The 24,943-nt window shown below is 41.8% G+C and overlaps 2 protein-coding genes across 4 annotated transcripts in view; one reads left to right on the forward strand and one right to left on the reverse strand.

Moving 5' to 3' along the window:
* Positions 1 to 2,447: 2,447 nt before the first annotated feature.
* DYDC2 (DPY30 domain containing 2) lies at positions 2,448 to 11,929 on the reverse strand. Its single transcript, XM_079900301.1, has 4 exons — positions 11,811 to 11,929; positions 6,540 to 6,734; positions 6,073 to 6,198; positions 2,448 to 3,306 (listed from the first exon to the last, which is right to left on the reverse strand). Exons 2-4 carry the CDS (start codon positions 6,684 to 6,686, stop codon positions 3,094 to 3,096), a joined length of 486 nt encoding a protein of 161 aa, XP_079756427.1. The 5' UTR covers positions 6,687 to 6,734; positions 11,811 to 11,929; the 3' UTR covers positions 2,448 to 3,093.
* Positions 11,930 to 12,541: 612 nt separating this feature from the next.
* DYDC1 (DPY30 domain containing 1) overlaps positions 12,542 to 24,943 on the forward strand; it is a 44,102-nt gene continuing 31,700 nt past the window's right edge. For all 3 annotated transcript variants that reach the window (XM_079900096.1, XM_079900097.1, XM_079900095.1), the window contains exons 1-4: positions 12,542 to 12,675; positions 15,470 to 15,639; positions 17,572 to 17,673; positions 23,980 to 24,072. In XM_079900096.1, the coding sequence (XP_079756222.1) occupies positions 15,493 to 15,639; positions 17,572 to 17,673; positions 23,980 to 24,072 (342 nt within the window). In that variant the 5' untranslated portion in view covers positions 12,542 to 12,675; positions 15,470 to 15,492. The remainder of the gene's footprint in view (positions 12,676 to 15,469; positions 15,640 to 17,571; positions 17,674 to 23,979; positions 24,073 to 24,943) is intronic.

A 24,943-nucleotide genomic window follows, 5' to 3' on the forward strand; every position in this document is an offset into this window, starting at 1 on the left:
CTCAGCACATGCCTGGAGTGCTTTACTAAAGATGGAGCAGGTCAAGGTCACTCAAAGTTTCCCAGGGTTGCCCTCTGTAGTGGAGTCTGGCTCCATTTTTTTTAGTAAATTTATTTATTTATTTATTTTTTGCCTGCGTTGGGTCTTCGTTGCTGCTCGTGGGCTTTCTTTAGTTGCGGCGAGCGGGGGCCTACTCTTCGTTGAGGTGTGCTGGCTTCTCATTGTGGTGGCTTCTCTTGTTGCGGAGCACAGGCTCTAGGCTCGCGGGCTTCAGTAGTTGTGGTTCGCGGGCTCTAGAGCACAGGCTCAGTAGTTGTGGTGCGTGGGTTTAGTTGCTCCGCGGCCTGTGGGATCTTCCCGGACCAGGGCTCGAACCCGTGTTCCCTGCATTGGCAGGCGGATTCTTGACCACTGTGTCACCAGGGAAATCCCTGGCTCCATTTTTTGATGTTCGACTTCTGACAGCTTTTGGCTTCAACTCTTTCTCTTCTCCTTGTGCCTGGCATCACCGGGCCAGCTGATAAGCTCAGGTGCTCCCAACTTTGGCACAGCAGGAGTTTCAAACCACACAAGCCCCTCCCCATGTATGGTAGCTCCTACCTGGGCCCCTCCCCTAAACACAATACAAACCCCAAGCCCGTCTCCTTTCCTAGCTGTCTTAAGCCATTTTCAAACCTGTTTTGGGAAGCCCGGAAGCCTCATTATGTGAGTAATAAACCTCTTCATGCCTTCTTGCTGTGTGGCCACAACATCCTGAAGGTGTTAAGTCCATGCCTGAGGCCCTTTTCCTATAACCCATAACTGAGATCTAGTCCTATAACCCATCCCTGACCTAGGATTTAATACTTTTTCACTAGGAACCAGTAGGTCTAATCATTTTTACATTTATTTATTTACTTTTATTTTTTTTTAGAAGGAGGCAATTCTTTTTTTTTTTTTAATAAATTTATTTACTTATTTTTGGCTGCCTTGTGTCTTAGCTGCTGCATGCGGGCTTTCTCTAGTTGCGGTAAGCGGGGGCTACTCTTCATTGTGGTGCATGGGCTTCTCATTGCGGTGGCTTCTCTTGTTGCAGAACACGGCTCTAAGCGCATGGGCTTCAGTAGTTGTGGCACGTGGGCTCAGTAGTTGTGGTGCACAGGCTTAGTTGCTCTGTGGCATGTGGGATCTTCCTGGACCAGGGCTCGAACCCATGTCCCCTGTGTTGGCAGGCGGATTCTTAACCGCTGTGTCACCAGGGAAGCTCCTGGGTCATATTTTAGATTCCACATATAAGTGATATCATCTGATGTTTGTCTTTCTCTATCTGACTTAACTTCACTTAATCTCTAGGTATGGACCTAGAGATTTATCCAGGGGTATGGGGAGATGGGAGCTTTCCAAGTGGAGAGAAGAGAAAGTAAAAGTTCTGAGATTGAACCATGCTTGGCATGTTTGAAGAACAGGAGGTTGGCATAGCTGGCATGGAGAGAACGATACGGAGAGTAAAAAAGTGATGGGGAATCACTCTTATAGTCTGGTAGGTCATGGTAGGGGCCTTAAATGTTTCTGTGACTGAGATGGGAAGCTGCTCATTAGACATGATCTGACTTAACGTTTCACCAAGATCATCCTGACTTTAATGTTGAGGATAGACTAGAAAGGTCAAGGGCAGAACAAGGGTGTTCAGTTAACAGGCTATTGTAATAATTTAGGCAAAAGATGATTGTGGCTTATGCATTCAAGTGGTTGAATTCTGTCTTTATTTTAAATGGAAAGCCAACAGACCAGATTTAGGGCTAACAAAAAAGAGTAGAGCCAAGGATGGCACCAGAAGTTTTGACTGAGCAGATTAAAAAAAATGGTAGAAACCAATTCAGGGAGGATATAAAGGATTCCATTTGGATCGCAGTTGATCCTTGAACAACATGGCTTCAAACAGCACAGGTCCACTCACATAAGGATACTTTTCAATAGTAAATACTACAGTACTATACAGTCAGTGGTTGGTTGAATCCCAGGGTATGGAGGAACCTCAGGTATGGATGGCCAACTATAAGTTATATGTGGATTGAGCTCTGTGTTGTTCAAGCGTCAACTGTAGTTAGGTTTGAGATGTCCATTGGTTATCCAAGGAGAAATGTCAAACAGGGGGTCAAGTTCAAGGAAATTCTGATTAAAGATATAAATCTCAAGCCATCAGCATATAGATGATATTTGCATGAATACAGATAGAAAATAATTGAAAAAAAAGTCAAACTCCTAACTTTTACTGTCACTGGAGCTGTTTCAAAAATAAGGACATGTATAAACACTCCAAGAGGCCTGATTGCAAAATTCAGCTAGAGTTAAGATATGAACACATGAGATGGATGTGTTTTCGCTGTCTAGTCTCCAAAAAAAAATGATAAAGCAAAAGGAAAAAGTCTCATCAGTTTAGTTCCTTATTATTATTTTTTTAATAACTATTTTATTTATTTAGTTAGGCTGTGTTGGGTCTTCATTGCTGCGCGTGGGCTTTCTCTAGTTGTGGCGAATGGGAGCTACTCTTCGTTGCGGTGCGTGGGCTTCTCATTGTCGTGGCTTCTCTTGTTGCAGAGGATGGGCTCTTGGCACACGGGCTTCAGTAGCTGTGGCATGTGGGCTCAGCAGTTGTGACACACGGGCTCTAGAGCGCAGGCTCAGTAGTTGTGACGCACAGGCTTAGTTGCTCCACGGCATGTGGGATCTTCCTGGACCAGGGCTTGAACCCATGTCCCCCTCATTGACAGGAGGATTTTTAACCACTGCACCACCAGGGAGGCCCTGGTTACTTATTTTAAATCCTTATTATGAGTTATTTTATCCTATAAGTAGTTCAAATCTTCACATGATTAAGGGGTTTTCATGGCTGTCAGGACAGGACTTGGGCTGGAGAGTCCCTGCAGACATCTCCTTCCACAGCCTCTCATATCTTGGTTTAATCCACATAGTTAATCATCTTCAAGTAAGAGCTCTTCTAGCTGGCCGTTTTCTCAGCTTGCAGCTTTGAGAGAAGCATCACTAGAATCATCCACCTTCTATAACCTAGGGAGGAGATGTGGAGCTAGGATGCATTTCAGGAGCAATTTCATGCTAAAAAGCCTGGTAATTTATGTCTTGTGAAGTTTCAATGTTCCAGTCAACCTGGACAGATGGCTCTGAAGAAGGAGTCTGTTGAGGCATTCCTGGAATCATACTGGAAATTCCTGGCAGGGATTCCTGCTTCAAGGCTTCCTTCTCAAGGGGTTTTGTGTTCTCCTGCATGAACACGGTCTTCTTTGTGGAACTCGCTACAGATATCAGTGGCTAAATAGAAAACAGAAGAGAAAACAGTCATTAGCAGAGACTAAACATACTGGGCATGGCAAGAATACAATATTGCCATTTTCATGCCCAAGACTGAACAAAACTGAAAAAGACCTAATCCAGCAAAGCATGAAACAAATCTAATTGGATCAAGATAACTCACCAATAATGTAACTGCCTGACAGAACAAAATTCAACACCTTTTAAAGGAACACTACACAATCTAGATGCCCCATGAAGTATCATCTACAATGTTTAGCATACAAGTAATAATTACTAGACATGTGAAGAAGTAGGAAAATGTGAACCATAATCCAGAGAAAAAGTATTTAATAGAAAGAGACCTCAAAATGACAAAGACGATGAGACTGGCAGACAAGAACTTAAAACAGTGATTATACATATTTTTTAAAATTGAAAGGAGAAAAATGGCCATAATGAGTGAAAAGATAGGGTATATCAGCAGAGAAAATGGAAATCATAGAAAGGAACCAGACAAATTCTAGAATTGAGAAAATATCTGAAATGAAAAAAATTCATTGAATTCCTAAATAGGATTGGACATTGCAGGAGAACGGATCAGTTAGCTTGAAGACAGATCAATGGAAAGTATCCAAACTGGAGCACAGAGGAAAAAAGATGGAAAAAACGAATGCAGTCTCAGTGACCTATGAGATGATAGCAAGCATCCATGTAACTGCAGTCCCTGGTGAGGTAGGAAGATTGGAGCTTGAGCTCTACTGGCCATCTCTACCCCATCTTTGTCCATTTTCCACTCAACAGTGGACCCTGTGGGGCACTGCAGCGAGGTCTGTGGAGTACTTGCCCACATGATCTCTAAGACCTTCTAACTCCAAAGTGCTATGAATCTATGCAGCAAATCTATGTATTGTTTCCATAAAAATTTATTTCTAAAACACCTGTATGGCCCAGATCTTTATATCAAAGGGATTGCTTTCAGACTTAGAAACAGAATAATGGTTTACTTACTCAAAGCTGCCTCTGCTTAATGAAGAGAAATCACTACAAGGGCAACTTCTGCCAGCTTTCTTCTAGGTCTGACTCAAATGTTATCTCCTCTGTGAGTCCCTTCTTGATTCCCATAATTAAGTATGATCTCTACCACACATAGTGCTGTTTCTACTCCCCTTTGGACACATCCACCGGACCAGCAGTATTCAATCTGGGGTACTAAAAGCAATGATGGTTTTAAGATATTAAGGAAAATCTTGCAAAGCTTTTAGTATACGTGTAAAAGCCCATCAGCTAAATCAGCAGGCCTGCTGAAATCCTGTGCAACCTATCCTGGGGCTATTTCAGATAAGTTTTAAAGCTCTGGTGATGAAATCTAAAGATGACAGTAGCAAGGAATAATTTGCTATTCACCTTGAGCCAACAAGAAACCAGAAGTTAGAATCTCATCTTATTTGATGTACCTCCACCTCTTTGCCCTTTATCTAGCTCTTTCAATTTATACTAGGAGAGCAACTTGCTCTTGGAAGATGTGGCTCTCCCTTGCCAGTAAGCAATAAGCTTTGTTTTACATCACTGTCGGGTTCCCTTTATTTCCTTCTAACAAAGGGAATCGATTTCCATAACCACAATTTGCCCATGAATTCTTTTCTAAAGCTGAGAACTTGCACATAGTGCAGGCATCAGGCTGGCTCTCATTCCTCAACTTCCCTTACAATCGCTGATTGTCTCACACTTGGCAAAAGAAGAGCAAACCTTTTACTCATCCGAATCTTCCTAAGAAATACTGCTTCAGGGTATAAAATCTCCTGAGTGTAACACAAAGGGACAATTAAAAAGGTTGATGTGAACAAAGTGTTCTTTAATAAAGGCATCATAAAACCAGGGTAGAGTTTTGGGAGTCTTTCCCTGCCTTATATATTTATATTTCTATTAACAGTGAAGCATGGTGTTAGAAAAGGATTAGAGTGGGCAGCAAGGTGACGATGACAACTTTTGCTTAATGATCTCAATTCTATCATCTCCCAACAACTGTTCCAAGAATGAACTGTTCCTGAGGGAGAGTTGGTTCAACTACTATTTTCAGACTGTAGTAGGAAACTATCTTTCTTTTGATTTATTTATAAAACATCCAGACTTAAAAATATAAATCTATTATGAGGAAATCTGAGAATATTGATATAAATGTACATAAGCTTAATCTTTTCATGTCTTCATCAAAGGTGGCTTTGAAACTAGCAAAAGCTAGTAAATTGTATAGGACTACATTAAAGATTTTCATGCACAGGACAGAGTGATAGTTAAAAAGATGCCAGATATCAAGTTCAATAAGTGAATGACCGCTATTAGAGCAACACAGAGGAGACATCTGTGGCTTGATACATAAATAAACAGCATATATTAAATTAAATATTTAAGTAAATAGTATATAATAAATTAAATAATATACCTGAAGTATATACTAGAAACCATATTTGGTTTCTGAAAAATATTGAGTAATGTTTGAAAAGGATTCAAAGGATCTTGTATAGAAATATATGTTCCAAGTGACACATTAGATTTTTCTTAAAATCTGATTTTTTAAACCAGTAACATGTAATTTATTCCCTGACATCGTAAGTGGAATTGCCTTTAAGTATTTTCTTTATTCATTACAAGGATTTTATTGACAAGGATTGTCAATAAGATTGATTTACATACAAACATATGAACATGGAGGAAAAAGTAGGTTTTGGGAGCCTCAGGGCACTGTGCACTAGGGTTGAGCTGTCTTGCAGGTTTCCTGGTACCCACCACGGGATGACGCTTTTCACACTTCTGTTGAATCTCACACTCTTCTTGCATCAGCATTTCTGTCACTCTGGTTTCTTTGAGGCTATTTTCATATTCTTCTTGCAGTTGGATCTTCTCTTGCCTATCCTGGGGCGATATGACAGAGTAGAATAAGGTCAGTCCTCGGAAGCAGGGACCCTCCCAGGACAGGCCCCGGGCCCTTGAGCCCTCCTGACTTTGCTCCTGTAACTAACTAGCTTCAACCTGCTAGTATCTCCAAACCCACCAACCCCACAACTCCTCTGAGTTGGATTCTCTCTTCAGCCCCCAGACTCCCTATACTTCAGGGATATCTGGGCCTAAGCCATCCTCAAAAGTGGAATAAACCATGACACTCCCCAGGCCAGCTCCAGCGTGGTACCTTGGATTTCAAATTCCTCTGGGAAAGCTGAAAGCCCTCCCCAAGTCGACCCTGTGCGCACACACACCTTTTCTTTTGCCATCGCCGTTTTCTTGTAATGATAAAGCCAGTGAGCCAGGTACTCTATGGGGTCACTGGGCTGAACCTTTGCCACTTCTGCCAGCGCCTGAGCCAGGCAATTTCCAAAGCACCTCTTCAGGTATTCGCTTTCCATCCTGGTGGGTTTGGAAAACGTCAAGCAGGGTCACACTATTTCACAAATCTAATTGGACATAAAAAATAGACACATTCTAGCCAACGCAGGTTCATTTCAGGACAAATATGAGATGTTTCTGGAGCCCATCCTTCCCCAAAGAACCAATAAATACATAAGTACTTGCCAATAGCTCTTACATTCAAATGGACATTTTTCTAAAGCTCTCCAGCTCTCCCAGGTCAGTAAATAGGTCCCGGGGCTCATCAGGCCTGAGAGGAGCTTGGTGGATTGGTGCTTAAAAGAGGCTAAGGCCTCCACTACACGACTCTACCCTTGACTAGGGAGGAAATAACTGAGCAGGCAGGAGGGCCCAGGAGGGGCTCTGAGCACCCAGCAAGCTGCACTATTGTGAGGTTGGGAGCTACAGTCATCTGTGACATAGATAAGACAGGCTTATCTATTTCACAACGGACCATTGAGAAGCCCTGAGGAGGAGAGGGACGGAGAATGCCCAGCACTGTAGCTAGAAAATATTTCATTTTCTATTGCTTAAGCAAGAAACTACTTTAGGTTGAGTTGAGCCCCTGGATTTACTCTTAATCAGATGTCAAGAATTGGAGGGAATGAAGCCTGAGTTAAACCATAGGTTAGGAGTGGAGGTGTAGTGTAGCAGTAGGAATGTAGAATTTGAGATCAGACAGACCAAGTTCCAGTCCTGGCTCTGCTTTTTATTAGCTGTGTGATCTTCAGCAACTTACTAAGTCTCTCTGAGCCTCAGTTTCCTGATCTGTGGAACAGAATAACAAAAATATGTATCTCATAACTGTGAGGATTAAAAGAGATAATAAATCCATGTGAAGCACATAGCCTGGCGTGCAGTACATGTTTAATAAATATTAGCTGTTACAGTGGAAGACTGTGACATGAAATGGCCTGGCACCCAGCCTATGCCTGAACATCTCTATGCTCCTGAAGCTGACATATTTTAACTCCAAAAGAGCTAATAATAAAGTGAATAATAAAGGCTTAGATCAATTCCTAACATTTTCTGGAGGCATTTTTCAGTTTAAGAAGGGAAAGATAAGTAGATAGATAGATACGAATACAGAAAAAAAAATTCCCAGCTCCTTCCACTGCAAACGCCTAGAAGCAAAAACACCTCAGTAGCAACGAACACACAGAATTTGCTTTTTTAAAAAAATTGAGGCATAGTTGATTTACAATGTTGTGTTAATTTCTGATGTATGGCAAAGTGATTCAGTTATACATATATATGTATTCTTCTTTATGTTCTTTTCCATTATGGTTTATCACAGGATATTGAATATAGTTCCCTGTGCTATACAGTAGGACCTTGTTGTTTATCCATTCTATATATAACAGTTTGCATCTGCTAACCCCAAACTCCCAATCCATCCCTTCCCCACAGAACTTGCTTTTATTTATTTATTTTTAACATCTTTATTGGAGTATAATTGCTTTACAATGGTGTGTTACTTTCTGCTGTATAACAAAGTGAATCAGCTATACATATACATATATCCCCATATCTCCTCCCTCTTACGTCTCCCTCCCGCCCTCCCTATCCCACCCCTCCAGGTGGTCACAAAGCAGGAGCTGATCTCCCTGTGCTATGCAGCTGCTTCCCACAAGCTATCTATTTTACGTTTGGTAGTGTATATATGTCCATGCCACTCTCTCACTTCATCCCAGCTTACCCTTCCCCCTCCCCGTGTCCTCAAGTCCATTCTCTACGTCTGCGTCTTTATTCCTGTCCTGCACCTAGGTTCTTCAGAACCTTTTTTTTTTTTTAGATTCCATATATGTGTGTTAGCATACGGTATTTGTTTTTCTCTTTCTGACTTACTTCACTCTGTATGACAGTCTCTAGGTCCATCCACCTCACTGCAAATAACTCAATTTCGTTCTTTTATGGCTGAGTAAAATTCCATTAGAATTTGCTTTTAAATAGGCTTCACCACTTAAAAAGAATCAAGGTTCCTTGGAGAAATGACTAATTCCAAGATCAGGGCAGGAAATGTCTAATAACCCTGGAATGTTTTGTTGTCCCAGAAAGGAAATGCTAAAAAATAAAATGGTTGGGGACACAGGAGCCAGCTTGAAGGGGCTGCTACTAGCCAAACCTGGTGCAATTTGGCCACCAGAATTAATAATGACTGTAATGGATTACAACCAATTGAATAAAATAAGAATCCATGAGTCCATGTAGGAATAAACAAGTGAATGGGAGAGCAGGTAAGTTCTTTCTTAAAGTAGAATGCCAACTAATAAATGTGGAAAGAATAATGCAGTTAAAGAAACATTTTGAAACCATCATAATATAACTGAAGCAGCTATCAATGAGCACTAAAACTTGGTGAATATTTGGCAAGGAATAGGATATTTATATATATTCTCAAAGTTTCTCCCCACAAATTATGGATTAATTCCAAAGTAAACATGGAAACTTTACAGTGGTGAAACCTGGCCGACACAACGTTAACCAATTGATCAAAGTAAGCATCACCAGTAAAGGGACAAAATAACATCATGTGTCTCCTGATGCAATGCACTGCTTAGAAGGACATAATACATTTCTGTAGATTCCTGCTCCAAATGCAAAACTAGAATCTGATTGAGGAAACATCAAACAAAGCCAAACTGAGAGACAGTCTACAACTGGCCTGTACTCTTAAAAATGTCAAGATCGGGCTTCCCTGGTGGCGCAGTGGTTGAGAGTCCGCCTGCCGATGCAGGGGACGCGGGTTCGTGCCCCGGTCCGGGAAGATCCCACATGCCGCGGAGCGGCTGGGCCCGTGAGCCATGGCCGCTGAGCCTGCGCGTCCGGAGCCTGTGCCCCGCAACGGGAGAGGCCACAACAGTGAGAGGCCCGCGAACCGCCAAAAAAAAAAAAAAAAAAAAAAAAAAAATGTCAAGATCATGAAAGACAAAAAAAGATGAGGCCAGGAGTTCCCTGGTGGCCTAGTGGTTAGTAGTCGGTGCTGTGCTGTCCCTGCTGTGGCCTGGGTTTGATCCCTGGTCGGGGAACTGAGATCTGCAAGCTGTGTGGTGTGGCCAAAATATTAAAAAAATAATAATAAAAATAAAAAAAGATGAGGCCCCAGTCCAGATCAAAGGAGCCTAAACAGCCATCACAACTACATGCAACACATGATCCTGGGTTGGATCTGGACCAGAAAATAGAATTCTGTAAAGGACGTTGTTGGAAATACCGAATGTGAATTGTAGATTACATAATAGAATTGTATCAGGGGTAAAATTCCTGGTTTTGGTAATTGAAATATGAGTAAGTAAGAAAATGTCCTTGTCCTTAGAAAATACACAGTGTGGTAGGGCTGAATAATGACTTTCCAAAGTGTCCACATCCTAATACCTGGAACCTATGAAATATGTTATCTTATATGGCAAAGGGGACTTTGCAGATGTGATTAAATTAAGCATTTTGCTTGGGGGAAATTTTACTGGATTATCCGGGTAGGCACAATGTAATCCCAGGGGTCTTTATAAGAGGGACACAGTAAAGTCAGACAGGGTAGAAGGAGATGTGGTGATGGAAGCAGGGGGAGAAAAGGTGATGTGATTCAGGGCCACGAGCCAAGGAGTGTGGGTAGCCTCTAGAAGCTGGAAAAGGTAAGGAAATAGATTCTCTCCTAAAGCCTCCAGAAGGAGCCAGCCCTGCTGATACTTTGGTTTTAGCCCTGTAAGATTCATCTTCGATTTCAAACTTCAAAAACTGTAAGATCATAAATGAGTGTTTAAAGTCACTACGTTTGGGGTAATGGTGGAGGGTGGGGATGGGATGTGTGGTGGCTCCTTCTGCCAATCTGGGGCCCACCTGAACCAATGCACCTGAATAAACTGTCTTCCACACCCCTTCTACTCAAAGTGTGGTCCACTGTCAGCAGCACTGCTTCAACTGGAGGTTGTTGAAATGCAGATTCTCAGGTCCCACCTCAGACTTACAGATTGAGAGTCTGCATTTTAACAAAATCCCCAGGTGACACACAGTTACAGATGTCCTCTGCCTTTATCACAGTAGAACTGCCCTTCCCAGAGGGCGGAATCACCAACTCTGCATTCCCAGGAAGCGTCTTCACTGCCTGGTCCTTGGTGGCGGCCACACTGCAGTAGGTGTGGCAAACCCTTTCTGGAGAGAGCATCTGCACATTTTCAACACTGGTCTCAACAAAATACACTGACCTGACCGTCACTAAGACTTGATGTGAAAACAGCAGAGCCAGAAAAAAACAGCCACCATGTGAAGCCTGGAGAGGGAGGAACCAAAGGGGTGCATTTTATAGCCCACTCCCACCAAATCAAGCCACACTCACCAGTGAGGAGGGGGCTATTTTTCAGTTTCCCAGGGCTCCTCTGAGGGTCTGCTTATACTGGACCTCCTTGCTCATGGCCCTGCATTCAGTAAGCGGGGTGCTAAGTATAGGGATTGTCTTTGTTCACACCACATCCTTAGTGCTGGGCACTCAGTACTTGCTCAGCAAATATTTCTTGACTTAAGCAGTGAGGGCTCTGATGTTTGCGGGCCCAGGCAAGAGCTCATGCTCCCTTCCATTTGTCAGTGCCCGCACTGGCACTTACTAAGTACCTCGACTAATGGTTAACGAGGCGTCTCCTGCCCAGCACTGCCCCACATAAATTGAAACAGCCCATGGGAAATGCTAGTTGAGGACTGTGCACAAACCACTAGCCCAGGGAAGACCGCAAATGGCAAAGGCTAGAAGGCTTCCTGGAGGTGGGGGTACCTGTGCTTGTTCTGAAAGGAATGCCAACTAAAGAATGTCCCCAGCCAGCTGGCTACGCCAGGCTCAAGTCATTAGCCACTGCAGTTGTTGAGTCACTAACACACCCTGGAAGGAGTTCAGGGTGGAGATCAGGAATGTGGAACTCTGCTCTCTGGGAAAATTGACAGAACAGACCTTCAAATAGAAATTTCCAGGAGAAAATTATATAAACCCAATTTCTTCCATCTTCACATACTTAGAAAAGCACTAAAATAATTAAGCTATCTGTGCCTGGTGGCTAGCAGTGACCTTTTACCTAGATATGTTTGATTGCAGGTATTCCTTCTCCAAAAATCACATACATGCTGACCTCCCCCCTTACCTCTTCCAAGCAGAAGCAGTTTCTCAGAGTTGTCAGAGCAGCTGTCTCCAGGGCTAGAGTCCTCAGTTAAGTCCCCAAATAAAACTGAACTCACAGCTCGCAGATGTGCGATTTTTTTCAGTGGACAGGAACCAGGCAGAAGTCACCAGCAAATGCAAAGGTGCTAAACTGGGAAAATACCAGGCTGCTCAGGTAGCTAGCCTTCCCTGGCGTAAGGCTGTGGGGCTTCACCTATAGGTAGTCTCTGCCCTTTCTCTCTCCCAGTATGCGCCCACCTGCCGGCCCCGCTCGCTCGATTCCCCTTTTCGGCAGCCCGTCCTCACAGCCTCTAGGTTGCACGTCCCTGTTCACCTACCCAGGTGCTCCCTGCTCTCCATCCTGCACCTTGCACACCTCGCGCGCCCCCGCTCTCAACTGCTCGTCCTACCCCGCCCCGCTCCGCCCGCCTCTGCTCTTTGCAGCACATCCTCTTCCGGACCCCGCCTCCGATCAACCCCTGTCCGCGCGCCCCCCCGCCCCCGATCCCCGCCGGGCGCAGTCCGCTCAGCTCTCCGCGGGCGCCCCTTCCTCTCTGCCCCCGGCCGTCTCCCGCACCTGGAGCGCGCACGCTCGTTGCCTAGCGACGGGACGCGACTAGCGGGTAGGTAGGCGCATGCGTCAGCCGCCTGCGTTTAGAACGCAGGCGCCGTCTTGGAAGAACGGCTTCCGGTGCTAGGCTGGCTTTCGGCGGACGGAGGCGGTTTTGACCGTTGGACCTTGCGAGTGGTGTAGGGCTCAGGCGACGTCCAGACTCCAGAGGCGAGAGAGGGTTAGCTCAGCGCCGGACTCCGTGGGCACCTCTGCGGCTGGGTCCTCCTCCTCGGTGGTGAGCGGCGACGCGCCATTTGGGAGGGGCAGGGGAGGCGGGCACCCTTCCGCCGACCCGGGATGGAAAACCAGCCGAAGCGCTCGGAATCCAGGGTTGCCAGATAAAATTAGGCGTACCCAGTTAAATCTGAATTTCACAGATTTTGTGCTTTTTAGCACAAATATAGTATAATACAAAATTAGTCATTGTTTATCTGAAATTTAAATTTAACTGGGCATCCTGTATTTTTATTTGCAAAACTGGCAGCCCTACCTGATCCCTTCCTTTGGTACTCGGCCGGCTTTCTCCCAAGCATGAGCGAGGAACCGCCTTCTATTTCTTCTGACAGCTTCTCCAGGCTTGAGGCAGCTGTTTCTGTGGGAAGGGGTTTCTTATGTATGAGCCAAGAAGCCTGTTGCTGTGTATGAAAAATAATATTCCTTACAACAGGCTTTTGAGATGGGTATTGTCGCTGTTTCATGGGCAGGAAACAAACCAAGCGAGGTAACGAGTTTCATCTGGGTTCCGCTGTTAACGAGATGCAGCCTGCGTAGGTTTGAGACCAATCCTACTTGGGAGGTTTCTCCTTACGGACCACGGTACCCTTCCCATGTGTTTGTTATCTTTCTGGATTAACAGCAGGAATCTGTTCCCTTTTTAATTGTTACTATTTCAAATGACATTGAGATTTGTCTTTAGAGTATTATCCCATTGAATTAGTACGATGAGGATACCGTGTTCCATACTCAGTTGTAATGATTCTTTTCTCTGTGTGGTTAAGGCACACAGCTTGATAAGGAATTAGGTTCGTTTGTGCCGGTTTTTAGTTTGCTTTTATGACTAAATTTATGTAGACACACATACACATTCCTTTCCCCACTGCTGTTGCTAATACAAAAGACTATACACAAGTTCTTCATCTTGCTTTTTTTCACTTCACATTGTGTTCTAGAGATCACTCCCAATTTTGGAGATCTTCCTCATTCTCTTTTTATCTGCACAATAATTCATTGTGTAGCTGTATCTCATTAATCCTTTAATGATGAACATTTGGATGGGGGTCCCAATTTGGCTCTCCTTAGTAATAGTGCAAAACAACCCTGTGCATATATCATTGCATATTTTTGCAAGATAGGATCCCAGGAGTGAGATTGATCAGTCAAAGGGTAAATACATACGTAATTTTCTAGATATTTACAAATTTTTCTGCATGGGGTTCTGCCGTTTTGTACTCTACCACCATCATATGAGAGAGAGTAGTATTGGGGTCTATGGATGAAACTCAGGAGGTCATTGTTTCTGAAACTTTGTGCAGAATGTTAGGTGGATTTGTCCAGGGACAGGTCTAGACACTGGCAGTCTGTCCCCTATAATTGCTCATGCCTGACATGTAAGGTACTCAATATATATTTGTTGAATAATGAGTACATTTCATCAGATTCTCAGAGGAGTCTGGATTCCATAAGGGTAATTCGAAGGTGATCAGTTTTTTCAAAGCACCTTAAATAGAGTAGTTACTGCATTTCCTTCTCTCTCTCTCTCCCTCCCTCTCTCCCTCCCTCCCTCTCTCCCTCCCTCCCTCTCTTCCTCCCTCCCTCCCTCCCTCCCTCCCTCCCTCCCTCCCTCCCTCTCTCCCTCCCTCTCTCCCTCCCTCCCTCCCTCCCTCCCTCTCTCCCTCCCTCCCTCCCTCCCTTCCATCTCTCTCTCTCTGTCTGATCTGAGATTCCTGTCCATATTTGTAAATAAACTGGGACATTACTGAGAGAGTGGAGAAACTCATTCAGTTGCCACCATGGAGAGCAAGCTGTGTCCACGCTGTGATTGAAACACACTTTTTGAGGAGCTAGAGAAGTTTGTCCTCTAGCAGGAGGACAGACATGTGCATACACAAATAATGCTCAGATAGTGTGAAAAGTACTGTGTGAGCTGCTTGGGGAAGGAGGAACGTCTTCGTGTTGCCTGGGAGACGGTTGTATTAGCCACAGCGGTGAGGAATTGGAGATGATTGATACCTTGCAAATGAGGAGATATTTTCCAAGCTGAGAGTGAGGGGGCCATCATGTGCAAAGTCATGGAGATGGAAACATGCAAGGTGTGAGCAGCAGAATGGCAGGATGTTCTGTGTAGTTAGAGCCCAGAACATGTTAGAGGCAGAAACTATATCGAGAGGTGAGCCTGGAAACAGAATTGGGGCCAAAGCATGAGGAGCTTCATAGGCTGTTCTTTGAAGGTTGAATTTTTTATTCTTTGGCCTTGAGATACTTGGATTTTTAAAAAATTTGAGGTGGTCTATTGTGATATTTTCTAGAAACGACTCTCATGGCTTGGGAGGAGCATCTCAGTAAGTCACTTAGGGTAATGACTCTGGAATCAAGAGTTGGGTATGAATCCCTCTTCATCATACACCACCTGTGTGATTCTGGGCTGTTCACGTATGCTCTTTGGGCCTGGGCGACCTCATCTGCACAGTGGGGCTAATGATACCATGTTCAGGTATGTTGTAAGGATTTAGTAAGACATGCATCGCTTGCCATATAGTCGTTTCACCATCAATAATGACAGTAACCCTTTTCTGACACTTGGACTCCAGGGTCCTTCAGGTTTTTGAAACTATTTTAGTTGTAGTGACTTCTGTGGAGGCTTTTTGGACACTGCTAGAAGTGTCCTGGAGCCAGCTTGCTTGTGCCATCCCTGATGGCAGGTGCCCATGACTGGTGACAGGATGTAATGCTTTGTTGGCCTCACTGAACTCTACTTCGATTGTGCCTTCATTGAAAATTTCCTGCTCTAATGCAAAATGTTCATCTTTTAGAGGTTTTTATTTAGCAGTTAGAAATGGAGTCGGCATATCTTCAAAAGAATCTTGGGACATGTCTAACTCAAGGTCTTGCAGAAGTGGCAAGGATGCGCCCAGTGGATCCAATAGAATACTTAGCATTGTGGATTTACAATTATAAGAACAATGTGACCATGGAGCAACAAGTAAGTATGGATCTTCTTTTTTTTTTAATTTATTTTTTATTGAAGTATAGTTGATTTACAATGTTATGTTAGTTTCAGGTCTACAGCAAAGTGATCAGTTATGCATATATATGTGTGTGTGTGTGTGTGTATATATATATACACACACACACACATATTTTTTTCAGATTCTTTTTCCATATAGGTTATTACAAAATATTCAGTATAGTTCCCTGCACTGTACAGTAGGTCCTTGTTATTTATCTATTTTATATATAGTAGTGTATATATGTTACTCCCAAATTCCTGATTTATCTCTCTCCTCCCAGCCTTTCCCTTTTGGTAACCGTAAGTTTGTTTTCTAAGTCTGTGAGTCTGTTTCTGTTTTGTTAATAATTTCATTTGGATCATTTTTTAGATTCCACATATAACTGATATCATATAATATTTGTCTTTCTCTGTCTGACTTATTTCACTTAATATGATAATCTCTAGGTCCATCCATGTTGCTACAAATGGCATTATTTCATTCATTTTTATGGCTGAGTAGTATTCCATTGTATATATGTACCACATCTCCTTTATCCATTCATCTGTCAGTGGACATTTAGGTTGCTTCCATGTCTTGGCTATTGTAAGTAGTGCTGCAGTGAACATTGGGGTGCATGTAGCTTTTCAAATTATAGTTTTCTCCGGATATATGCCCAGGAGTGGGATAGAAGGATCATATGCACTCTATTTTTAGTTTTTTTTAAGAAACCTCCACACTGTTCTCCATAGTGACTGTACCAATTTATATTCCCACCAACAGTGTAGGAGGGTTCCCTTTCCTCCACACCTTCTCCAGCATTTATTATTTGTAGACTTTCTGACTGGTGTGAGGTGATACCTCATAGTTTTGATTTGCATTTCTCTAGTAATTAGTGATGCTGAGCATCTTTTCATGTGCCTTTGGCAATCTGTATGTCTTCTTTGGAGAAATGCCTATTTAGATCTTCTGCCCATTTTTTGATTGGGTTGTTTGTTTTTCTGATATTGAGCTATATGAGCTGTTCGTATAGTTTGGAGATTAATCCCTGTTGGTTGCATCATTTGCAAATATTTTCTCCCATTCCATAGGTTGTCTTTTTGTTTATGGCTTCCTTTGCTGTGCAAAAGTTTTTAAGTTTAATCAGGTCCCATTTGTTTATTTTTGTTTTTATTTCCGTTACTCTAGGAGATGGATCCAAAAAAGATATTGCTGTGATTTAGGTCAAAGAGTGTCCTGCCTATGTTTTGCTCTATAAGTTTTATAGTATCCAGTCTTACATTTAGCGCTTTAATCCATTTTGAGTTTATTTTTGTGTATGGTGCTAGAGAATGTTCTAATTTCATTCTTTTACAGGTAGCTGTCCAGTTTTCCCAGCACCACTTATTGAAGAGACTGTCTTTTCTCCATTAATTGACCATAGGTGCTTGGGTTTATTTCTGGGCCTTCTATCCTGTTCCATTGTGGATCTTCTTTTATAAAATTAGAGGAGTGAAATAATTGGTCCAGCTTCTTTGCTTTTTAAAAAAAGTTCAATATTATCATTTCTTTCTATTATAAAAATAGTATGTTTATTATTACAAAACTTAGATAACATGAAAAAGTAGAAAGAAGAAAATAAAGAAGACCTCTATTTAGATTCTTAGGTATTTTTAGGTATTCTAGTCTTTTTTCTACACATTTGCCTGGAGATTTTTTTTTTTACACAATTGTGATTGTATTTGCTGTGTAATTTTAATTTTGTGTTCTTTGTTGAAATAAAACACACATTTCCCCAAATTATTATACAGTTTCCAAATGGATAGACTATAATTTGCTTAATCCTTTCCCTACTGTTGGAGATTAAGATGCTGTTAAGATTGTTTTTACAGATTGTTTTATCTGTAATTAGTCACATGATGATTTTTTTTTTTAAACCATGTTAGAGACAAGAGGAAATGGCCCAGTTGGAGCAGGAAAGAGAATTAGCTGTGATGGAGCAGGAAATGATGGAGAGACTTAAAGCAGAGGAGTTCCTGTTTCAGCAGGTGAGACAAGAGAGTTGGTGATTGGAACTAGTGGAGTCACCCTTGGTGTGGTGCAACCCAGGTGTTGAAAAACTCATCTCTTGTGCTTAGATGTAGCTTTCTTATATCTTCATCTTTATGTCTGTATGTGGCTTCTTTACTGGAGAAGAAGCAGTGATGAGGTAGGAGGAAAACCCAGAGAGTCTGCTGTCACAGAAGCCAAGGGGACAGCGTCTCAATGAGACCTGAGTGGTCAACCATGTCTGTGGCTGGTTGAGTGGGAACAGAACTGCCAAGTCTCATTTAAGGCCACTGGTGACCTTGGTGGGAGCACCGAATGTGGGGTGGGGTAAAGCAGGGGAGATGGAGATGGTGAGTACAGGTAATGCTTTCAAGGAGATTTTCAGGGAAGGAGTTTTCTTTTGTTTATTTGTTTGGTTTTTTTAAGGAACTGAGTGGAGGGGAGTGGTTGATGTAAAGAAATAAAGGGGATGATTACTAGAGTCAACTTTTCATGGAGACCAGAGGAAATTGGCTCTGGAACACAGGTTAGGCGGGTGGAGGGGCCCTTCTTTGATTCTTTGATTCAAGGAAAGAGAGGACGGTGTTAGGTACATGTGGTGTGTAGATTTTGTGGCAAAAGTTGAAAGCAGTTTCTGTGTGACTGTTTCTCTTTTGTAAAGTAGGGACCCTGATCATCTGCCCAGAATGAGGTGGTAAGGTAGGAGGTGTGGGGAGAGTGGTGAAGGTTTGAAACAGTGGCTTTGGAGAGGTAGAGTTGACCAAGGAAACTTAGCATCCCTCGGTAGCACTGAATTCCCTGAGACCAAGCAGTCATAATGGGGCCTTTTGGTTTGGTTTTGTGATGATGTGATTTTCTCCACCTAGGGCTGGATATTTGAGTGAGGATGTGGAGGAGACAGACCTTTGACTGAAGTGAGTTTGGGTTAGCAGGATTGGGGAGGTAAAGATGTTGGTTTGAAAATGGTTGAAGAGGTGGGTCATGGAGTATAAACCAGAGAGGGGCAAGTTCTAGAGTGGCTTCTGGACTAATTTAATTTATGGAGCTCTTGTAAACCAAGTTGGAGCCACCCTATACTTCTGTCATATGGTACTTAACTCTAGAGTCTCAACTCCAGTTTACATATTATAAAAAGGGAAAGAAGCCTGTTATTTGGGTGTGTGGATAAAAAAGGAAAATGTAGACATGGGAACTAGCTTCTCTGTCTTGTCTCCCATCCTTGATACTGGGGTAGATCATTCTAGGCACCTTAGATGGATATGGCTATTCTAAGCACCTTTACTGCTTCTGAGTCTCCATCTTTCAGTCATTTGGCTTATTTTTGTGGGGTGGTTGCACAGTGTTGAGTTGGATGTTAAATGACCATCCAAATGGGCAAGTGTCTGCTGCAGTCGCCCCAACTTTGAGTGAGGATCTGCCCTGCCTCTTCCAGCTCCTAGAGCTGGCATCTGTCCCCTGTCTATCAGAATAAGAACTTCTCAGCAGTTCTCCTTCCCTAAGATAGTTAGATCACAGATATGGAGATGTTTAATTTGCTTTGACTCATCTTCTTTACCTTACTTCAATAAAATTTGGCAATACTGGAACCCAAACGTCTTTCTAGCTGTATCAGTATGAAGCCATCCCCTGTGCATCAAACCCTAAGCATTGTATTGGGGGTGGAAGACATAGTGATATCCTGCAGAAGATGTGGTGGCCCATTAAAGAAGTGGATTGGTGGGCAGAGATAGATGAGAGGAGGAGAAGGGACGGGTAGACCAACAGATGAAGAGAAAGAGAGAGGCCTCTCCGTGTCCCCCGAGTCAAGTGAGCTGGAAGGTCCCGATTCTGGTCACCTGCCTGTTGGTTGCAAGAGCAGGTGTCCTCATAAATTCAAGGACTTGAAATTCCTTGAAATTTTAGGCATTCTCCAGCAAGCCTGGGTCCTTGTGAGCAGGGCAACATTTTTCTTGCTGTTTTCTGCTTAAGAGTTCATTTTGGAAGTACTGGCTTTTGTATTTGTTTGAATGTTTTTCTAATGGTTTGACACATGTGTGAAGAAAGCGATTGGGTTTCGAACATTTCCTGAAAATGTTAAGAAACCGGTTATGTTGACCAATGTGGTTGGTATTTAGCAACTGCACTTTGTGTTATTGTTGAGAGGTTAATTTCGCTTCCTCTACAAATATCTGAAAGCTGATTGAATGATAACGTTCCTGCATTTTGGCTACGTAGCCCATCACTTTTATCTTAGTGGGGATGATATAGGAATATGAAGAAATTACCTTAAACAGCCCTTTGTGAATAAATATTAATCACTGTTTATTATCTCTTTGTAAAAATGTATTATTTTTTTAAAATGCGTTTAAAAATATAGTTTTAAAGTGCTCTTAATGGAATGAGCTTATATTAGGTCGTTTATGGGGTGGCACTGGACTGATGGTGAGAAATTATTTTCTGGCTGAGGTTGACAGACTCTTTCTGTAAAGGTGGATATTTTATGATTTTCAGGCCAAGAAGCAAAATTGAGGATGTTATGTAGGGATTATGGTATACTATGTAGCTATAACAAGAGAGAAAATAAATTTCTACAAATGTTTTATTGGTGAAGTAAAAATTTAAAAAAATCAAATACAGTTTTTTCTGCAGTGTAGGCTTATTATTGAGAAGAATTACATTCCCTTTTTAAAGATAACGTTTCACTTAGTTGGAGTTCAAAGATAATGTTCCCTGTCATCAAAATGTATTGAAAATATGTATCTGTTAATGCTGATCTGTAATGAGATTTTATGTGTATCATCTTTGAAAAATGTCTTTTCCCTCATAGGTCCTGCCAAATATTGATATCAGTTCATGTGCCTATAATTTTGAGTGTATTCATCTCTTGGAAGGCGCTCGTAGAATTCTATTAGATTTTCCTCTTGATATTTGTCTTTTAGCCACTAGCTGGTAGGTTAATCCCTTCCAGTTGAAGGTTGGTGAAAACTTCTCAGTTACACAGTTAGATGGATTTTGAAATGTGGGAATTTCCTTTGCACTTACGTCAAGGCCTAAAAACACTCTGGAACTATAGTTTGAGCTTGGAAAATGTATCTGTCACAAATTTGTGTGGGAATGGAAATCCCGTTTCTGACAGCACTGGGAGTGTATAAAGCAGCTTGACATTGTGATTCAGAAAATTAGTTGTTGCTGAAATGACTTTCCTGCAGTGTAAGTTTTACATATGATGCTGTTTTGCCTTGTAGGCAACTTTTAGGTTAAATTGATTTAAAATCGTTACTAAGTCTGCAGCGGAAGCTAATTTCCAAAGCTATTTAATGGTTGATAATGGTAGTTGAAAATGGTCTTCTCATTAAGAAAAACGTCAGTCTTGTCCCTGAGCTCAAAAATTCACAATAAAACATTACCACTGTTGAGCCATGGAACTGTGGGGTGGTAGGGCAAGTCAAGATATATTCAGCTTCTATTTCTGACAGAAATTCACCAGAAATGATGCTTAAGTTCATAAGGGTAAATGAAGGTCACTGTTGACACTGTTACTGAACCAAACGGGTCTGCTTGCCCAACGCACAGCAAAGCCAAATCTATTGACAGTGGGTTCTAGTGAAGGAAAGTACAGAGTTTACTGCAGGGCGCCAAGCAAGGAAGTGGGAGACAAGCCTCGGATCCACTCCAACTGAGTCTTTGAGTGAGGGGTTTTCTTAAAGGGGAAGAGCAAAGAGGCTAGGATTAATCTTGTGATGTTTCTGTGACATTTCTTTGCTTTTTTTTCATTGAAGTATAGTTGATTTACAATATTGTGTTAGTTTCAGGTGTATAGCAAAGTGGTTATATATACATATATATGTATATATCTGTGTTCTTTTTCATTCTATTTTGTTATAGTTTATTACGAGATATTGAATATAGTTCCCTGTGCTGTACAGTAAATCCTTGTTGTTTATTTTATATATGGTAGTGTGCATCTGTTAATCCCCTACTCCCAGTTTAATCCCCACCCCCTTTTGGTAATCATAAGTTTGTTTTCTATGTCTGTGAATCTGTTTCTGTTTTTTAAATAAGTTTATTTGTACTGTTTTTCAGTTTCCACATATAAGTGATATATGATACTTGTCTTTCTCTGACTTACTTCACTTAGTATGATAACCTCTAGGTCCATCCATGTTGCTGCAGCACTTCTGTTATATTTCTTAGTCATTGATTTTTTTCAGTCAGTGATGGATTTTTTCAGTCATTTTGAACTCAACATTGACTCCTTTGGAAGTCAGGTTGTCTCCAGTTTACAGTTCTCCAGCCAGGTGGTCCATGGCTTGCGGGGGGTCTGTTAGCTCATCTTGTCCTAGAGAAACAACCTGAGTTTGTACATTAATGATTATATCTATAATAGCAATTTTAGTACATTAACTATGCTATTGACAACAGTAATTTTAGTCATCTGACTCTGGTTGATTAGTGTTCAGTTAGCACAGGATTGAGGTCAGAGGGGACAAGAAAGGGAATAAAGTTTTGGATAGAGAGATTAATCAGAAACTCAATAAGGGAACTCAGCTTTAGGGGGGACTCGGTTTCAACACTGCTGGCTCAATAACACATGATAGAATCAGATATTTTCTGCAGAGTAGCTGCTGTTGAATCATAAAATGAGAACTCATAGGTTTTAAACACTATGTTTTCACCAACTTTGTAAATTTTGTCCAATTAAGCCTTTTTCTGTTCCATACACACTTTTATCACTGTTTGTTGTAACACATCTGAGCAGATGTCACATCTGGTTGTATTGAATTAATGTTCCTCAACGTCTTTGAAGATGTTCTTGCCTGTAGTACTGTTCATGAAGACTGTTCATAGTGGTTGATTTTTCAGTCACTGCAAACTCAACATTGACTCCTTTGATAAACAACAACTAAGCAGTGTTGGGAGCGTTTGTCTACTCATCAAGAGCCAGGGAAAACCACTCAGAACCCTTTGCCTTTGCCTTTAATTGACCATTGAGTTTGCTCCCCGTGTAATCGACTCTTTGAGCAGCGGTTCTCACCAAAAGGATAATAATCTTAAGTTTATGTTTTTTCTGGACATTGAATTCTCACTTGTTTTAATTGAATCACCATTGATAAATGTACTTCTTTGCTTGGCTAACAAAAGAGCCACTTGGGATCTTACTTTTGTTGCAGCCTCCGTTTCATTTTTAATTTTTGTGAAGAAATCCTGCTCTCATGAAGTAATTCTGTTTTAAATTTCTTAATACTTCTGACCTTTGCATTCGTGTGAATTGAGAAGATCGTGATGAGTGCGTCCTCTGGTAATGCTGATATTTACTGTATTCTTTTAGTACAGTGTCGTTGCATGAGAAACACTGTCCTGTGCTGTTTAATCTGATAATAAAGTAACCCACACTCCACTGTGTCTTAAAAGGACAACATTCAAAATCCACTTCTTTTCTTGTTTTGTTATGATGGGTAATGCACTGACAAAAAAAAAAAAAAAAAAAAAGTCCCGGTATAGTGGTACCGTGGCACTCCAAACGCTGTGAGTTATAATGGTGTCACTGAACTTGCAGTGTGCTGAGCAGCAGTGCAAGGTAGTGAGAGTACCGCCTGTGGTCTCTGTTGCGTACACTCAGCTGTGCTGTCATGGGGCAGAAGCAGTCACACTAAATGAGTGAGCGTGAGCGTGGCAGTGTTTTAATAGAGCTTTATTTATAGACACTGACACTTGAATTTCATATAATTTTCATGTGCAATGAAATATTATTCTTTTGATATTATTCAACCATGAAAAATGTATAAAAACCATTCTTCACTCGTGGGCTGTACAAAAACAGGCGTTGGGTTAGGCTTGGTCCAAGGAGTTTAGTCTACCGACCCCTGTTCTCGCGTGGCTAGGATATATGTTGAGTTGGGACCAAATATGTTGTTGATCATCTCTGGTTTAAGATAATCTACTTAAAATGTTCTTATCTACTATTTTACAACCAAGGTTTGGCTATTTGAAGATCCATCTGTGCTTAAAGAGATTTTATCCAAAAAAAAAAAAAAAACCACTGCAGTCTCATTTGTAGCTTCAGGAAGAACAGAGAAAACGACTTGATTTTGTACAAATAGTGCTTTTCTAAAATTAGCAATTAAGGAAGCTTCCTTTTTAATTTTCTACTTCAGGAAATATTTGTAAAAGCTAAAGTATTGGGTGGTTGTGACCATTTATTTTTGTAAGTTTCTGAAATTTAGGTGGGCATAAACTTAATTATCCTGGGACACTTTAGAGTAATAGAGTGAATTCCTTGCAATTGATCTGACTCTAATATGACTTATTTATTTCTGAATGTTCAGCAACAGTTGGCATTCCAGCTGGAGTTGGAAATGCAAGAAAAAGAGAGACAGAGAATAGAAGAACTGCAGAGAGCTCAAGAGCAACTTGAGAAGGTAATTTGAAGTTTTATAAATGTCTCTTTTACTCAAAACCTCTGAGAATCCTCAAACTGTTTCTTCCAGCTGTTATAGCAGGGGATTCATAGTCTAGAGACCTGCCAGGAAGGTCTAATGTTGCCAGGAAGCCCTGGTCAACATTTTAGTCAAGAGATAGTTGTTCCTAATTATGGTAGCTGATACTGAAGTTCTTTGTAGTATTGGGGGTATTCTGATCTCTGAGGCAATAGTTTGTTTCTTTTCTTAATGTTAGATGTATTACCAACAATACTTTACATTTAAAACTATGTTTGGGGGACTTTCCTGGTGGCACAGTGGTTAAGAATCCGCCTGCCATAGCAGGGGACATGGGTTCAATCCCTGGTCCAGGAAGATCCCATATGCCGTGGAGCAACTAAGCCCGTGCGCTGCAACTACTGAGCCTGCGCTCTAGAGCCCGTGAGCCACACTGCTGAGCCCACATGCCGCAGCTACTGAAGCCCACGCACTTAGAGCCTGTGCTCCACAACAAGAGAAGCCACCACAATGAGAAGCCTGCGCACTGCAATGAAGAGTAACCCCTGCTTGCCACAACTAGAGAAAGCCCGTGTGCAGCAACGAAGACCCAACGCAGCCAAAAATATATATATATATGTATGTTTTTATTTGGATTTTTCATGTCTTTCTTTAAATAAACTATTCAGTAACTTATGTCAAAAAAGTCCATCTCCATTGACTGTGTCTGTGTTTTTTTTAATAAGTTTATTTTATTATTTTATTTTTTTGGCTGCATTGGGTCTTCATTGCTGCGCGTGGGCTTTTCTCTGGTTGCGGTGTGTGGGCTTCTCATTGCAGTGGCTTCTCTTGTTTGTGGAGCACGGGCTTCAGT

The sequence above is a fragment of the Stenella coeruleoalba genome (assembly GCF_951394435.1).
Source record: "Stenella coeruleoalba genome assembly, chromosome: 16".
Classification (NCBI taxonomy): domain Eukaryota; kingdom Metazoa; phylum Chordata; class Mammalia; order Artiodactyla; family Delphinidae; genus Stenella; species Stenella coeruleoalba.